Source organism: Camponotus floridanus, unplaced genomic scaffold (assembly GCF_003227725.1).
Source record: "Camponotus floridanus strain SB8 unplaced genomic scaffold, Cflo_v7.5 scaffold37, whole genome shotgun sequence".
Lineage (NCBI taxonomy): Eukaryota > Metazoa > Arthropoda > Insecta > Hymenoptera > Formicidae > Camponotus > Camponotus floridanus.
In genome coordinates, this window is record NW_020229514.1 from 527,790 (window position 1) to 546,585 (window position 18,796).

The window sequence follows — 18,796 nt, forward strand, 5'->3', positions numbered from 1 at the left end:
TGGGGATTTAAATCCATTCGACGATTCTCTATATGACGATTCTGGCGCGCGCGATATTGCGTTCGTTGTTCGATCTCTGTGGTATTCGGTATGCGATCCACTTCCTGAGAGATAACGCCTCTTTTAATCTCGAAATTTTCTCGGTATTCTATATTATTTTACCAACGATTGTGTGTGTGTATATGTATGTGTCAATATCATCGTCATCAGCCGTAGAAAATCGATACGAATCTGCAGCTTCGAACTCGGAATACATTTCAGAACTCGAAGAGAATTCTGTAATCTTTATCATTTGCGGTGACTTTTTAATATCAAATATCGATAAAAGAAAAGTCTCGTACCTTTCGAATGAGATATTATTTTAGTTTCAACGATTTTGAATAAAATTTCTTCAATTAGAATTATAAAAAAATGTAATATTAAAGTTTTTCCTTTGATCTTTTGTATGCCACAATGTCCTTTGCATATAACAGGGACAAAGGGAGACGGGAAGAAATGAATTAATCGAGATTAGCAGGATAATCGACGTCTAGGTGCAATCGGGCAGTAATCTATTGCGAGAATTCCGTTCTTGTTAAATCTTTGTTTCGCCGACGCATTGAATCGTTTTTCTTTTCTCATCCTCCGCAAAATTGTTCGCCGATCGATCCGGCATCTCCTATAGCGGCATCGGCGTCATTAATGTTATTATGTAATAAGGACCCCGCCTGGACTGTCGTGTCCAGGAGAATTGTCATTTATATCCCACGAGTGACAGATGCGCGCGGGAAAATGCGATTATCCGAGTCACGAAGATGCTGGCGGTTCTTGTTACGTATCAATTTTACACGCGTAACGTCAGCGGAAAAATATTTCGCGTCGCGCGTATCGCCTGTTTTTACTCGCAATTATTAATTACAGTTTGTTGTGGTTTGAAAAGTTCGTGGTATAATGTTGAGCTATTAAAGGCTCTCCCGGGAACCTCAAGCAATATCTTATCGCGGCGATATATAACGAGGGCTCGTTAAATCGCACGCAGACCACCACGCCACATTGTATATTAATTTCCATCTACATAATAACAGGAGAGCATATAATAGTAGAGAATGTATCGTCTCTCTCTTTCTTTTCTCTCAGTAACCCCGATATTACACGGTAATTCAATATTGGATTAAATGTAACGACCCTACTTCTCTAAACTTGGAGCAATAGCTCATATTTATTGACAGTTCGAAACATCGTCTACAATCCCTAAAGACCCCGCACGACAAATCCAATTCCGATAATCGAAGACTCGAAGGACAGAGAAAAATCTGTTACCGACCCTCTCGACCTCTTAAGAAAAATCATTCGACGTCCTCAAAGGATGCTGCGGATATCCTGTTTCAAATACAGATACATATAGACATAGTTTCTTTTCATGCGACCATTAAGTGCTTCCACTCGACGTGTAATACGAAACGTCTGCATTTCTCCTCGAATTTAATGGCGGGAACGCCCACGACACGATTGTACAAAAAAGGACATGGTCAGTCAGGAAAAAGTAGCATTAATGGAAACGAGGACGATCGGTATCTTCCTTATAAAATTACTTTCATTGCTCAGCTTTCAAAAAAAAAATATATACGACATATCGAACAATTTAATGAAGAAGAACAATTTTTATCATTTTTGCATATTATCTTTGATATACGATGAGAAAAAAGAAGTATAAGTTAAATTTTTTTAGGAAAGACTAAATAGGTTTAACTATTGAAATGATTTACATCGGAAAGAGAAAAAAAATATAATAAAAAAAATCTCAGCATATTGTTAGATTAATAAACTTTAAAATCTTATTAGTTATTTAGAAATGTTGCGTTGTTAAATTATTTCAGATATGAGCTTGACCTAAGTCCTTTTCATTCAAGATCAAGCAAATATGCGCCCACCCAACGTAATGCATTTCGTCATCAATAAGTAAGCAAGTTATACGAATAAATCGATATCGCGGCGAACTAGAACGGCCGATATCATTTTGCGCTTGGCTTGGCGATAGGGAGAAGGGTAAATGTCCTCTATCTGAACCTACGACATTTCCTGCCGCCGTTCCCAGGCCGCGGAAACGCAATTGCCTGTTCTACTGCTGAGATATCGATGTGCATGTAAGATTGATGCGACCGCAACCTCGACAATCGAAAAATGTCAAGGATATCCGTTGCATAATTTTTTAGATATCTACAATATAATAAATCAAAAAGAGAAAAGATGTGTGTGTGTGTCTTTATATATTTATTATTATTAATTATTATTTAAATTAAAATATTTATGAAAAAATAAAATCGCAAGAAATATCTCTAAAAAAAGAAATTCTTAGAGCAAAATAACATTGATAATGTTTTGATGATTTATTCTTGAAAGTCTTATGGAATTAAAAAGATTTGTCCGAGAAATTACAATAAATTTATGAAAATGATCATCTTACGTAATATCCTTAAAGGATTAATTCGTCGTCGGTCCACTCCGTCGAACTAACTACAATGCTCACAAATGCTCCTTCTATTTTATTGTACAAAGGGACTCTATAATTCTCGAGTACAAGCAGGATTTCGACTTTCTTGTGAGGTATCAAAAGAAAAAGCTTGAAAGAAAGTTTCTCTCGCAAAACTTTTTCTTTTCAAAGTATCATATATAAATTTTTCTACACACATCATTCTTACATCAAACTTCTATTTGAGTTACTCTTTTCTGATATATTTGCGTGTTATTTTGTCCAACTATTTAACTATAAAGCTACTTAGATTTTTATATGTTTTTTTGACTACGCAACGATGTCTGGTTTAATTTTTCTACGCGAATTTTTCTCGCTGATATTTATGCGAGTTGTAGTCGAGTTATTCGTGCAATGTGTGCTTACTTCGCGAGAACGATATATTCATCGACTAAAAAAGGCGAATACAAAAGCTAATAATTATGGAATAAATTCGACAAAACAAACTCTCTCGATAAAACGTGTCGGTGCAAATGTAATACGTTTTTTCGCCATTCATATATTTGCAATTAATTGTTTACTTGATAAAATACCACTGTTAAACGCGGCAACAGATAATCGAGCGTTTTTTACACTCAATTACAGTTTACTCAAGCTAATTATGTCCCATATAAATAACAAATATTGATATTCCGCTCGATGCAATCTCATATCCGTAAACTCGCATAATCAATATTCGTCAAATTTTATTTACACAAGTTGCGCGCAATTTTTGTTACCGATATCCTCTCCTTTTTTCTCTATCAAATTGTTATTTGCCTAATCTATATTCTCCCCTCTAGTAAAAGTATAATTTCGAGTTTAATAAGTAAACTTGGAAAACAATTTTCTCTCTCTCTTTTTTTCTCGCTATGATTCACGTCTTCGATAAAAGTTCTGATAAAATCAAACTTGTTCTACGAAATAGAAGCAATCTTTATATTCCGAGGAAGATACAAAATTAAAAAATGATCGGAATTTTTTCTTATTAAGATATATATATACCTATTTAATATTATAATACTAATACTATGTAATATCAAAACTGCCTGTTATTAAAATTAATAACCTGCAATTGCGGCAGATATCCAAACCAGATTTCGTCGGTCGATCTCGCGGTCGATTAAAATCGAGTTTAATAGTTGTGACAATTTTAATTATTCGCCAGCTTAAATTTCAAATCAAATCTAAATTTCCAAATTAACACGCATTAATTTTAGTAATTCCAGATTATTTCTCCGACGGATTTAATGCACCCGGGAATCGCTAGCAAGTAAGCGTGACCGGACGATCTGCGTCTGCCAATTACTATGTTTTTCTACTGCGCACAGTGTAAACTCGGTCGAATTGTAAGAGGACAAAAATATTCTTCCTGCGACTATACGTGATACGTTCATTCTGCATTTCCTTTCATCTTGAAATTTTTTAATTTGCATTAATTTGTAATTCCAATTCAAATGAGACACATATATATACAGTACATAGAAAATAGAAGATTTATTCTTTACATTTTTTTGTAAAAAATTCAAATTACATAATCCTTATATAATGAGCTCTATCTAAAAAACATTCATCATGTGTTTAGCTCACATTATTAAAATTAAAAATATTTACAAAAAAAATCGATCGATTTGACATCCGAGAAAGGCTCGCATAATCAAAATTTACACACGAAATCCAACCTTTGATTTATTTATTTCACGCGACCGGGTCAGAATATTTTTCTCCTCTCAAGTCCCGAGAAATCGGCAACTCTTCAGCTGCACTCTTCCTCTATTCAAGTATAATAAATAAAAGAAACAATCAAGTATATCGGGAAGAAGGGAAAGAAGGAAGAGCAAAGAAGGAACGAGACCGCGCGGAGAAGAGTGCAGCCGAAGAAATGAGAATAGTGTGCGTGCACCAGATTCATAGAATGTACTCACGTGGTTCTCCGGTACGGCGGGCGGGAGTTGCGACTCGGTCGCGACGAGGCCGGCCGGCCAGCCGGATCGCCCCGCGGAACTGCTGCGGGGACCACGGATGTGAGGCGCGTTGCCCTGGCGCTGTCGCTCTCGCTCTCTCTTCTCAGATCAGCGATGCATCGCCGGCGACGTTCGGCGTCGCGCGTCGCAACCTCGCGCCCTGCAGCATCGTGTTCGGTCTCCGTGCGAGTTTATCGGCGGTCGCCGCCGAATCCTGCTCCTCGTCGAGGCTCCCTCGTCCTCGTCCTCGTCCTCGTCGCTGCCGTTGTCGCGCAACGACGCGCGAATTCACGGATGACTCTAGCCGACCGCAAAGTGACGGTCCTCGCTGCTTCTCGCTGCGGGAAAGAATCGCTCTTGCCTCGGCAGCGACCGCGGCATAACGCATACAGGATTCGCGCCACTGGCCGCCGCTGCTGCTGCTGTGCCGCCTTCCTGCTCCGTGACGATACGCGCTGGTCGACGTTCCCTCTCCGACTGAGCGGATCCAGCCGAGTGAAGTTGACAGCTACGCGCCGCGGTGGAGCGCTGTCGTCGTCGTTCGGTGGGCGCGTTTCCATGGCGCTGCGCGGGTCTCGTGACCGACTCGCAACAACGTCGGTCAAAACGACTCGCGACCTTATCGACGCTCGATAATGATATGCGTACGCAATTAATGGCTTATTGTTTTTATCGAAATTATTTTTATTCGAACGTAACGCGCATGGAGAGCCGATCCATTGATCCCACGAAGAATTCGATGCATGTGTCTTATCGTTTGCGAATTACAAGAGATTTCCTTTGCCCAGCGTTATTTTCTTGCAAAAGATACATTATCGGTCCGTGAATGGCGCTTCGAGCGACGCCGGAGGATTGATATATGACATGTGGCCTCTCCGGAGTCTTTGAAAAATTCAATAGTACAAGTGATGCTGAACCAGTGATAGTATCAGTAACAACAAACGGCGATGGAAACTGTCGAAATTTCTCTTTTCCGTATTCTACGAAAATAAATAAGAGACCCGGAATACGTGGTAGTCGTGATCTTTGGACAAGCGACGATATCACGCGGATTTAATCATTTTCGCGTGACACGCTCGTTTCTTGCCAATTTCATCGATCAAGGTTGCTGTCTGTACACGTATCTCGACGCGGAGAAAACAAAGCCTTTTTTTTTACATGGCTCTTACAAAAAGATTAATCGTACTTTTTGCATATTCCCCTAGAGAAATTGACAAAGTGTTGAGCGTTGTATCTCTAAAACCTCCACTATCTCTCTTGTAAATGTTACAAATGACAAATTGCTAATGTTTTGACAGTCAAAATCTTTTGACTGTAGCGAGGAAGACTTTGTACTTACGAGTATAAGAACAATACCAAAAGAATATGAGCTCGCATCATCACTTGAATTCATCATCCGGTGAAATAGATCATGTTCACTTTGTCTCCGAGGATATCGGAGCTTTGTACCTCTCCGAGGAATATTCGGATGTAACGATAGTGGTGGCGGGTCACAAATTCTATAGCCACAAACTCATTCTTGCTGCACGTAGCGAGTATTTTCGGGCACTGCTGTTTGGCGGCATGAAAGAATCTGCGCAAAATGAAATAGAATTGAATGCCTCCTCGTTGCCTGCATTTAAAAACTTGCTCAAATATATATACACTGGACGTATGTCTCTGGCTAACGAACGCGATGAGGTATTGCTCTTTGAAATTATTTATTTAAAGGCTGTATTAATTTAGAATCGTATATTCTCATCAACTGATTTACTTTGTTGTAGACGATACTCGATATTCTTGCATTAGCACATTTATATGGATTTGTGGACCTTGAAGCTGCTATATCTGATTATCTTAGAGAAATATTAAACATAAAGAATATATGTTCAATTCTAGATACCGCACTTTTATATCAATTAGAATTTCTAACTAATGTGAGTATTAGTCCGCAATTACATAAAATATATATACAATTAATATATCTGTAATATTATATTCATATGACAATTATGATTCGCTGTCAGGTTTGCTTTGAGTATATGGATAAACAAGCGTCTGACATTATTAAACATGAGAGTTTTCTACAATTAAGTCCAACAGCTTTAAGCGAATTAATCTCCAGGGATTCGTTTTATGTACCAGAAATAGACATTTTTTTAGCCATGCATTTATGGATCAAAGCCAATCCCGAAGTTGATAATAGGAAAGTTATAGGTAATTTTTATATAGAAATAGTAATATTTCTTGTTGAATGATACATTTTTTTCATTGTTATATGAAATGTATTTTTGCATATAATTAATTTTTATATTTGCAGCTCAGTTAAGATTGAGTTTAATTAATCGCAAAGACCTTTCGAAAGTTGTAAGAAACACATTCGTATCAGACGCAAAAATTTTAGACGCAATTGAAGAACAAGACGATCTAGGTACTTTAGGACTACCTTATCGCGGTCGTTTGCTGATCGACGAAAATGTTGCCCATCCAATGCATGATGCCCAAGTGTTACAAGGAGAAATGCGTAGCTATCTACTTAATGGAGATACCAACAACTATGATATGGAACGTGGTTATACAAGGCATACCATAACTGACACACACGAACATGGAATTCTAATAAAATTGGGGACACAATATATCATAAATCATATAAAAATGTTACTATGGGATCGAGATATGCGCTCCTATTCTTATTTCATAGAGGTATATACTTTACATGGCAGAGTAATGCAAGATAAATATACATTATTATTAATATTTATACACACACACACACATCCATACATACATACATAGTTTTAATATATAGTTTTAATATTATAGAGATTCTTTATCCTGTTACTTTATCATTATTTGTTAAAGGGATCCATGGATCAAGTGAAGTGGATCAGACTTGTCGATTATACAGAGTATTCTTGTCGCAGTTGGCAATATTTATATTTTCAACCAAGAGTGATTCTTTATATTCGTATTGTAGGAACAAATAACACAGTTAATAAGGTAAATATCCTGAAAATTTAATAGCTTATAAATGTCATTTTCTCTCGTTTTAGAATTTATTATAATTGCGTGATAGAGTTTAATGAAACTTGCATTGTTTGATTTTGGGTATTTTAATAAAAATCTTAATAATTTTTATTCTTTATATCACTATATCACTATAATATTTATTTATTAATTGTTCTTTCGACAGGTTTTTCATGTTGTCAATTTTGAAGCATATTATACAAATCATACAGAGCAACTTTCCAAAGGTGTTATTGTACCAACACAAAATGTTGCTCTTGCGGAGAAAAGTGCATGTGTCATTGAAGGTGTGAGCAGGTGTGTAAAATTTTTTTTGCTATATTTTAAAGAAATATGTAATATATGTATTTATTTTTAAACCTTATTTCTTTTAACTAGGTCACGTAATAATTTACTCAATGGAGATGTAACTAATTATGATTGGGATAGTGGTTATACATGTCATCAACTTGGCTCTGGATCTATTTTAGTGCAATTAGGCCAACCGTATATGATCGATTCTATGCGGTATGATTCTTGGGTACTTTTTAAAACAAGCTTATTATATATTGTATTATATATTAAATTATAACGTTTCTGTAATAATTTTCGCACAGATTACTACTTTGGGACTGCGATAATCGCTCCTATTCGTACACGATAGAAGTATCGGGCAATTCCTGGAATTGGGTAATGGTTGCTGATAAAAGAAAGGAGTCATGTCGATCTTGGCAAATAATACACTTTCATCCACCCCGTCCAATAGTTTTTATACGTATAGTGGGAACTCACAATACTGCAAATGAGGTTTCTATATATTAATCAAATTTGATATAATTTTTCTATATTTAAGATATATATTTAACAAATAATTATTTTAAACGTTTTCAGGTGTTTCATTGCGTTCACTTTGAATGTCCAGCGCAATCTGATGATAAATCTCCGAAATCGCCAATACAACGAGGGCATTTGTCAACATCATCGGATAACAGCAACACTCCCTTACCTCCTCCTCCTCCGCCTCCCGAAGTAGCTACGGAAGCAGTTCATATCGACAGTGATGAATAAAGTAAAGAGTAAGTAATATAATAGCAAAAAACACAAGTAACTCTATCGATGATTCTGATGATAGTTGCCACTCTTATTCTTCGAGCTAGAATTTGAATGATTCATCAAATGACCTCGATATAACTTTTTAAGACTGTTCAATAATATAAATTGAATATTGAATTGTAATTAATCGTCTTGTTCCTCGTTTACAAATTCTACTTTTGTTTCTTCATCACTTTCGACTTTAAATAATACGTACACGACGGCTGCCAATTTCATAATCACAGAGATATACAAATTAGTCATATTTTATATATAAAAATACTCAATATTTTTGTAACGCTATAGTAGATTTTTTACTTTGATTCGTATGTAAAGTTTTATTTTTTTTATGAGAAAATGGCTGTAATATTTAAAAGTGTATTGTTATTGAACGTGTGATGTTTTTTTCTGTTTTGAAAATATCAAATTTTTAATATTACGTGTGATTTTATGTTTTAATATTACAAATTGAATATTGTTTTAATTATTAATTATTATAAAACTTATAAATTATGTTACATATAATTGTTTCTTATTTTATATATAATCATTTTTCTTTATTAAATTATTTCTAATTATAAATGTAAAAATATAATTGAATATATTAGAATATTGCACTCTTATACATATATAAATGTGTATCTGCCAATTTTTATATAAGGTGCTAGAAAATTTATTTTTCCACACAAATTTATATTTATTATATATAATAATTTAATTTATTTTTTTAGTATAATATATTAGATACGTTCAACTGAAACATGGATTAAAATTATTGTTTCATAAAAAATTTAATCAATGTTTCAGTTGAATACACTAAATATAAATTATATATATATATATATATATATATATATATATATATATATAAATTTATATTAGATTAGTTATTATGCTAAAATTACAAAAGACTGTTATATATCAATTGAATGTAATCAATTAAAATATTTAAATAAATTGTAAATTTAATATATCCTAAATTGTGATTGAGAAGGTAGAATTCTGCTCTCAAAAGATGAATGAATAATAGATGTGATTGAAAATTGGCAACCGCCACAAATTATTTTGCATAGAAACTATTACATACTTGAATTTTATGTTACCGAATATTTTTTATGAGCATGCGATTACACTTATAATATTGACACTCTGTTAATATATAATGGTGTCTGGTTTCTCAGTATTTCTCATTATATAAGAATCTTTTTAGTAGAAATTTTATTGTGAATTTAATCTTATGTACATATAATGTAAAACATTATTTTTCTAGTCTACATATGTTTAATATAATATGTCTCGAAAGAAATCGAATGTATAATAAATTATATGAAAGGTTTGATTGCTACGAGAGTAATAAAATATTCTGATATTTAAAAAAATCTGATACATTAAATGTTATTCCAATCATCATTCTATTAAAATATATCTATTTGAGATAGTTATATTTTTAGTTATATTTTTTTATCTTACATTGACATGAGAAACAGAATATGTATCTTTTAATACTCTCGAGAGAAATTAGAGTTAGAAATTAATCCCGAATATGAATTCGCAGCTTATTTCAATTTGATGTGTTCTTTGTTGAAATGTATCTTTTTCTAATTTCCTAAAATATATAACGTTGATGATGTTTTCCAACTCTCTTTACATTCAAAATTTTCAAGAAACCATTTTTGCCTTACTTTTCTCTTCAAAGATTATATATATATATATATGAAACAAACGGTTTTTTGTTTCTTATCACTTATTCTTCTAAGTAATTAATTATTTAATAGAAATGTTATATTTTGCGATTAGGATAGGACGACGAATATAACGTAACGTCATTATTTGTATCATCACTATTATTATATATGCTCAAGTGTATAGTAAACATATAACAATACGAACTGGTAATACGAATCATACTTAAGCTATATTCTTATTTACAATAGATTAAAACTATTTTAAAAACCAAAACATAGAGATGATATATTAGATCAGTAAAATCTAAACAAAGTTAAGATAAAGTTTAATAAGAGTAGATTCTGCATAAATAGTATCAATATCAAGTGACGAGTAATGTACAAAGTTTACGTCAATACAGAGCATCACATTTGCTATAGATAACTGTTCAGCGCGAAAATTCGTACACACGTAATTACGAGGTGTAATTACACATTACATGTACAAAAGTACACATATAAGAGAAAAAATAAATGATTGAGCATAATTTTTATACTGTCTTTTATCTCTTACGGTCATTAGATCCACTGCGGCGAGAATGAGATCGACGACTGTGGCTACCACTTCGGGAACGTTTTGATCTATAATTGATATAATAGAGCATATAAAACGTTTTACTTTTTATAGGAAATCAAATATTTTCTATCGTTTTCTTTCGTTCTCAATACGTTTAAATGACAATTTCTTCAAATTCTTTGCTTAAATTTGAACATTCTTTTTAATCTTTCTTCAGATTCAACAATACACATAATAATTTATTTTTACTATTTAATTTTTATATAAATATTTTTTGTACATCTTTTTTATTATTGTGAAATATGTTTATATCCGATACACTTTTAGCTTTGCATTTTTTATCCATTAAAAAAAGAATCAATCTTTTAATAAATGAATAATAATAATTGACCTACCTTTTTCCACGACTGCGACTACGAGATCGTGACTTTCTCCTCTCTCTGTCTCTGCGCTCCCGATCGCGATCACGCTCACGATCGCGTTCGCGATCGCGATCACGATCCCGATCGCGTTCGCGATCACGGTCACGGTCGCGCTCACGGTCGCGATCACGATCACGTTCACGATCCCTGTAGCCCAATCCTCCGCGGTTCCGATCACGATCCTTATCACGGTCCTCCCTGTCTCTGTCCCGTCTCCTGTCAAGCATGGATTCGCGCTTTTCCTTACGCCTTTCCTCGACAGTCTTCTGAAGTTCAGCGAGCTTTTCGCGGATTTTAATGAAGCCGAGATGCAACTTTCCGCCGAAGTGATCCGCTAATCGTCTATCGTTGTCATGTATGCCAAGATAGGCACTGCACACTTCGCACACTCTTAGCTTTTGCTGCTGGTAACTTGACGCCGGCATGCTGTTTCGATACTCTTGTTCTGCTTCATTCTTCTTTTTACGCAACTCATCGATCTCGCCCATCAATTTCATCGATTCCTCGACAAAACCTTCTTCGCCTAGCTGTTCAGCCTTGGCTAGTTTCTTACCAATCTCCTCGGCGAGCACGTGGACGCTGTTTGCCTTTGCCGCTACCTCTGCACTCAGCTCCTCCTGTGTCTCCGCCAGTCGCTGCTTGGCCTGTTCTGTACGACGATCGCAGTCGGCGATGAAATTTTGAAGATGTTCCATCGCCTAGAAAAAATTTAACAAAGACACATTGAAATCTCAGTCACAATCAGTCTTTATCAATAAAAACTTTTTGATTGTCATTGCACGCAATGCATGGCAATGTGGTGATTATTACGTTTAATTATGAAAGAAACGTTGTTAGAGATATAGGATGCATAATAATAGGTTCAATATTATTTAAAATTTTAAACAATAATCATATTCAACAACATGAAAAATGATTACTTTCTTGAGTTTAAATGAAATTTTTTTTTGTTAAATTAAGTAATTACACATAATTTGACTAATACTCACATCAATGTCGTAAAAGTGATCCCTTTTCTTTTGCGCGGCCTCGTAGTCAGCCCGTAGGGCCAAGTCGTGAATCTGGGGGCATTCTCCCAGGTCCATGCGCTACGATTTACACAAATCAGTCTGTATTAGATTACGGTTCTTCCAATCGCGTATGTGGGTCTTATCGATTCTATGCGTATTATACGAGAACTTAGACCCTTTTCTTCCCAAGTTTGTTTTAATTTGACAAGAATATATATTATGTATATACATATAACGTACTTGGTCGCGGTACCGCGACTGGAAATTAGCATGAATCGATAATCTAGGAGAGAGACAGAGATGATACACGATAAAAATTCTGAGAGCTTATATCGCCTGTATCCTTAGGATAAGACGGTCCCAATAGGCTTTTTTTTTAGTTTCTCTCATTTTACGTGAATTCACGGAGAGACGTCAGTTCGTCTTCCTGCACGAGCTAGGATAGAATGTACAATAATGAAGCGATCCGATCGTCAATCGATCGCGTATAAAGTAGGAAATGCAGTTTTTGTTTTACAGATAAATAGTTTGTTGTTTTCACTTACAGGGTGGCAACAGTTCTCCGCCTGACACGAGAATGCGACGGCAATGAAGCTATAATCAGCACACATCTTTTAAGTTTTATAAAGTTTTATAAGTTTCACTTTTTTTTCTACGAAAGAGAACTTACAGCCTATAATGATTTAATATACTATTTTACGTACGGCACACGAGAATCGTGTCTTACGTCTTATTGGCTGCTAAACGGATTTTTAGAAAAGAAACTGATTCAATACGTACACATCCAATGGTTGTAGGAAATTTTTCTAATGGACCTGGCACTTGTTGTACTAATCTCCACCTAATCTCTCTGCGTCATGCTACCTCTCGCATTTTTTCTTGTCGACACGTTTGGGTGTTGCAAATTGCCAAAGCTAAATATCGCGAGACGATCCCCGAAGAGATCCCCACGTTCTTCATTCGAAGAGTTTGCATTTTATCAACACACACACAGCGCGTGTGCTTCCATAATAAAATGAAAATAAAAATTAAATAAAATAAAATAAAATTAAAATAAAAATCTACATTTTATTTAAAAATCTATACAAATATCTAGTTGCAACTTTTAAGCGGATAAATCGAAAAATTAAGGAATATAAACGAAAAAAAATCTTGGTTACGAGTCGATCTAAAAGAACGAATATGTATACTTGTTTTTCATATATATATTTTTATAACGCGAAATCGCGAGATGGATAATTTTTTAAAATTCTGATGCGAGAGGAAAACTCGCGCGAAGAAAAATCGATAGCGATCGAACGGGTTCTTGGCAATTCGCAAATCTTACTTACAGATCACTGCTTCATTTCCTGCACCCTTTACTTCCACAGGATGATATATTTTTTTCTCACACACATTCTCAAAGTAAACTTCTCTTATTCCTACCTGCCGTAAACGGCATTATTAGTAAGAAGCGACATTAAGACATCGTCTCATGAATCAGCATGACGCTACTCACCGACTCACTGTTTACAGGCCTTTTCGGGGGTCTGGGAATTTATCATTCGGCATTACTCAGCCTCGCCACCGTGTAGAAAAATCGGTAGAGGGGCTGAAGTAAAGCCCGCCTGCCTTTACGTCTCATATATCGAATTAATATATAGATATATAGATATAGATATAGATATATAGATATGCATATATGTGTGTATGTATATCTAGTACTTGAATTATGGTAAAAAGGTAATCAAATTGTAGATGTAATACGTACGTCTTTTCAGTTTTCAGTACTTACAGTAACGCGCGTGTGAGAGTGACAAGTACAACACGGACATATGAGCGGACAATACTCGCAACAATATTGTACAATGGATCTGATTGGAATTGCTTTTTCCAGAGACTCTGGAAATAGAACTGTAGTTACGTTGATATTAGTGGACATCGGTACATCTCACATTTGAGCGATTTGCCGTTAGTATTTTTCATCTTTATTTTCTTTTTTTTTTTTTTTTCATTTTTGCTTTTACTCTTTCTCTACATTTCGTTTTCCATCTTAATGTTTTTCGTTATGGAAACTTTATCGCGAGACCTTCGGGGGTGTTTGCTATCTTTCACTGTTGAGTTCGCTTCCTAACTTTCACGTTTTAAGAACGTCGTGTCTTTTAATAAATTTTGCTCGTATCAAAAAGAGAAAGGAATAATTGCATCGACTGTTTTAAATTTTATTTTATATTTGATTTATATCTGAATCTGAAAATAATTTAGATCAATTGAGACTAAAAAGAGAATCATTTTCCTTATTCACTACTTTATTTTGTACTTTAATATTTACGGAGAATTTAATTATAAGATTTTAAGTTAATTGAAGATAAATGTACAAGATAAAGCAGACTTTGGAATTGACAGAAATATAAAAGATATCCTTCGTTTTTTGAAGGAAAAAATATATTAATCAGAAATGATAAATCTGAGATGAAATAAATGAACAACTTTGTTATTTTCATAGCAAAAAAATTGTAAACTTAATAACTACCTTTTGAAATTCTTCGATATCAATCAATGTCAGTGACAGACTCTCGAAACTTACATAAGTGCAGATATTTATGTAAATTCTAACATCTGCAGATGACATTAAAAACAAGCGATTGATTAAAGATTAAAAAGCAACTCCCCTTAGAGCAAACACTGGCACATTTCCCGAGAAGAAACTTTCCTACATAAGTAGCTGTCTAAGAGGAGAGCAAGATGAGACGAAACTTTTCTGTCGTATAAACTACAGCAAGTCTAGAATAGCTTGAGACAGACGGAGATTTGTATATATGTATATCGGAGCATCGATTTTGTGTTATAAAATTCAAGGTATGAAATCCAAGGAAAATAGTTCAGACAGCTACATATAGCAGAATGCCAGAGAAAGAGAAAAAGAGAGAGAGAGAGAGAGAGAGAGAGAGAGAGAGAGAGAGAGAGAGAGAGAGAGAGAGAGAGAGAGAGAGAGAGAGATAGCGAACACCCCTGTGACCAATTCGCACAAGATGACACTGAAATGCATGAAGCAGTATTTGGAGCACGTTACAGCTCATATATAATTAAAATATTTGATTAAAAATGTTGCTCGATCGACCGCATATATGCACAATATTACGCAATTACATCTTCCTCTATAAAAATCTGTTGTCTGTGGCTTCTTCTCCGATTTCATTGCGCTGCGAATAGCGAGTTGCAGTATTCTCGGTACATATATATATATATTAGATATACAGAGTATCCTACTTTAATTGCCCATCTCGAATATCTTGTACATAGTGCATTATCGTAGAAAATGTTTCAGACAAAATTTGTTTGATCTTGAGGGGACCATAAAAGTCTACTATAGTGTTTAATCTGGAGGGAGGTGTTAAAATCATACGAAAGAGGCATAAATCGATATCTCCGCGTGGTACAATTTAATAAATAATTGGCATGGCTTTAGCATCTAAAATTAAATAATAGTTTTGTATGGCCTCCTTAAGATCAAATCAATTTTGTCTGAAATATTTTCTACAATAATGTGTCGTTTACAAGAGAGAGCAATTAATTCGAAATGGGCAATTAAAACAAGACACCCTGTATATATGGAGATTCAACGCGCTCCCGAAACTAGAACAGACAAGACTATATAATTTTGACGGCTTGGAAGAGAAATGGGACAGACTTTCCGTATGTACGGGTACTTTGTTACCCTTACTCTTGCTACTTCCAAGCCACATCAAATACATTGGCTGTTCTAGATCCAAATATCTCGTACGTATGTAATAGTATAATAAAAATGCCTGCCCCGTGTTGCACTTCGACGGTATCCAGTGTGAATTGATCGTAATCAATTCCTGAGGTACGCGTCGGTTACATTAAATGAGATAAAAACGTTTTCTTTTTCGGGCGCGCTTATTAAATAATTTCGCTTATATTAAATACTACGATATACGAAGAACGTTCCTACGGATTCTTAACTTACGGTATTGAATACACACCAATTGGCACCGAGATAAAAAGTAAAAGCGCTAACGAATAATCAAAAGTTCGATGAATTACTATGTATGGATCTATCTATTCGATTATGAATAGTCTAAAATGTATACAGCACTAAAATTTAACTTCAAATTTTACTAGGCTATATGGCGTTTCAACAATGTTACACAGATATATTTCTGCGAGTAAAAAATTATAAAAATAGCTATGTAAACGTTCTTCAGCTTCTACATTCAATATGACTAATTTTTCTACGCATTTTCTACTTAATTTTACATTAACATACATTTCTATATAATATGTGTAAAAATATATGATATATGTGTAAAATATGTGTAAAAATATATAATATATATCGTGTATATATTAATGATAATATATATGAGTGTGTAACGCGAGATTACATAAGTCAGTGTGCATCGGAATCTATGAATGTGATAGTAAAGTGATATATGAAAGAAATTCAGAAATACGTTATTATTAATTTAATCGTCAAATTGATAAAGTTTGCCGTCAAAACAAACTTTATCACAATATAACTCCATAAAAAGCAGCAAATGATGACATTATAAAAAAAGTTCAGATAAATTAGAGAGATAATATAATAAACCAATTATATTTTACAAAAGATTTCACAATTTAATTAAAATATATAAACAATTAAATTTAGTTTTTAAATTAGAAATAAAAATACTGTTCAGAGAAATCTACATGATTTTTACATTGTAATATATAAAATAATCTGCCCATATATCACATATTAATTATTTTGCATTTGGACAATATATAAAATCTATTTGCATTGGTATGCATAGATTTTTTTATGGCTATTATACTTAATTTTGGTAGCTATACTTAAGAATATATGTGAAAAAAATAATCAAATCATTCACAATAATTACTTATATATATTACTATTATATGTACTGTAAGAAAATTATTATGGTTACACGATTTCATTTACTACATTCAATGTTAGTTTTATTGATTATAATATCTACTGATATTATAATCAATATGGTATAAATAACAAAATTAATTTTATTAATAACTAAAAAAATATATAATTATACATCTATTTTAATATTTTATTTACGACATTTTAATTTGTTGAAGTATATTTATATATATAAAAATTAGTCGTAATCAAAAAATACAAATTAATTAATTATTATTATTAATTAAAAATCTTAGTTTTTTTTCCTTATGTTTCATATTTATTATTGCATGATTATTTTGTCATTAATAATACTGCAATCAGTACAAAATCAATACAAAAGACTAACAGATTGAGCAATAAATCGTGTAACCAGAAGTTTGCAAAATAAAATAAAATCTAAAAAAAAAGAATAAAATTAATTATAATCTTTATACTTTACTCTTTTCCTCACTGCAATAAATAATATTAGAAATAAAATCAGATATATTTATATACAAGGTGCATTACTCTGCGCACAGTGCCAATGGTGTGTCATTCGTGTTTGGAATTAATGTATTACGAGATATACTCACCGTTGATGAGAGGATTTCATGGGGACAGCAGGCCAGCAAAAAACTCTTGCAGACCTTCGAGTCGGAGTATTTCACTTGAAATTTGTTATTCTCACCTAGAAACACAATGTAGATTAATAATTACACTTCAACAGCATACATCTATATATGCACACATACACACAGAATATATGTGTATATGTATACATATTGTATATACATGACACAGGATAGCGCTATTACAACAAATATGGCCGCGTTTGACCATCTTGCAATTATCAATTAAACTCGCGCGGAGATCTCATTCCGTCACCTCCGAATTAAATAACGTATGGAATAGAATACATACCATTTCGTCCAGTGCCCATTAACTGGTCGAGCATAGCTCGCATTTGATCGTGCGCCGTCATTTTTGCGAAGGTAGCACAACCTCTCTGAATACGCACCGTCAGAGCGCAACCGATCCACGGCCAAAGCCACCACCGTCCGATGTCCGATATACAATTCGAGACTTCGTCGAGTAATCGCTACGTCACGGCTTTATCGACTGCAACGTCATTGCAAGGCGCGTTTCGATGAGAACCGAAAGCACATGAATTCCATTGGTCATTGGATAGGGACTTCTGGGTATTTTACCTAATTTTTGCGGACTCCATTAAAAATTCCTATTAAGCTACCAATAGGATCGTGCGACAGAAATAGCACGAGTAGCCGCGAGATGTCAGTCTTTTAATTGAACATTGAGCAGAAAATGACGTCACGAACATTTCGTCGATCTTTCGAACGGAGCACCCACCATTTTGTCGGTAGAGGAACAGCGAGGAAATTTTTAATTGTCATAAATATTATGAAATCGATTACGATATATTCGACTCTTGTAAGTTTTGTTATTTATTACAATAAATTTAATTATTTTATCCTTCTGACACTTAAAACTTGTGAAATAAAAATTTATTTTCGAAAATACAAGAGACATTTTTTCGATGTAAAGATATTTATGTACGTATTATAAAATTAACTTATCAAAATTATAAAAATTAAATGAATGTATAAATCTCTCAAAACCTTGACAATATATATTGTCGATAGAGAAAGGAAGAGAGAAAAAGAGAGAGA

General features: G+C 33.9%; 3 protein-coding genes across 5 annotated transcripts in view; 1 reads left to right on the forward strand and 2 right to left on the reverse strand.

Annotated features, from left to right (window-relative positions):
- The window catches only part of LOC105258764 (diacylglycerol kinase eta), a 29,264-nt gene extending 24,318 nt beyond the window's left edge, over positions 1-4,946 (reverse strand). Inside the window, exon 1 of the mRNA XM_011270266.3 lies at positions 4,414-4,946. The gene's annotated coding sequence lies outside the window, so the exon portion shown is untranslated. The remainder of the gene's footprint in view (positions 1-4,413) is intronic.
- Positions 4,947-5,294: 348 nt separating this feature from the next.
- Positions 5,295-8,937, forward strand: LOC105258762 (BTB/POZ domain-containing protein 9). The gene is made up of 9 exons (XM_011270258.3): positions 5,295-6,132; positions 6,216-6,368; positions 6,459-6,648; positions 6,752-7,137; positions 7,297-7,434; positions 7,628-7,758; positions 7,840-7,968; positions 8,058-8,247; positions 8,332-8,937. The coding sequence occupies exons 1-9, from the start codon at positions 5,818-5,820 to the stop codon at positions 8,506-8,508; spliced, it is 1,809 nt and encodes a 602-aa protein (XP_011268560.1). The 5' UTR covers positions 5,295-5,817; the 3' UTR covers positions 8,509-8,937.
- Positions 8,938-10,537: 1,600 nt separating this feature from the next.
- LOC105258761 (putative RNA-binding protein Luc7-like 2) lies at positions 10,538-18,184 on the reverse strand. 3 transcript variants are annotated; one of them, XM_020029844.2, is made up of 6 exons: positions 17,702-17,796; positions 13,537-14,098; positions 12,446-13,207; positions 12,185-12,283; positions 11,169-11,893; positions 10,538-10,838 (listed from the first exon to the last, which is right to left on the reverse strand). In XM_020029844.2, the coding sequence occupies exons 4-6, from the start codon at positions 12,278-12,280 to the stop codon at positions 10,760-10,762; spliced, it is 900 nt and encodes a 299-aa protein (XP_019885403.1). In that variant the 5' UTR covers positions 12,281-12,283; positions 12,446-13,207; positions 13,537-14,098; positions 17,702-17,796; the 3' UTR covers positions 10,538-10,759. The 3 variants fall into 3 exon arrangements, with proteins under 3 accessions (XP_019885403.1, XP_011268557.1, XP_025266822.1); XM_011270255.3 differs by lacking the exons at positions 12,446-13,207; positions 13,537-14,098 and adding an exon at positions 18,030-18,184; XM_025411037.1 differs by lacking the exons at positions 13,537-14,098; positions 17,702-17,796 and having other exon boundaries at positions 12,446-12,641; positions 12,751-13,259.
- Between the last annotated feature and the right edge of the window lie 612 nt (positions 18,185-18,796).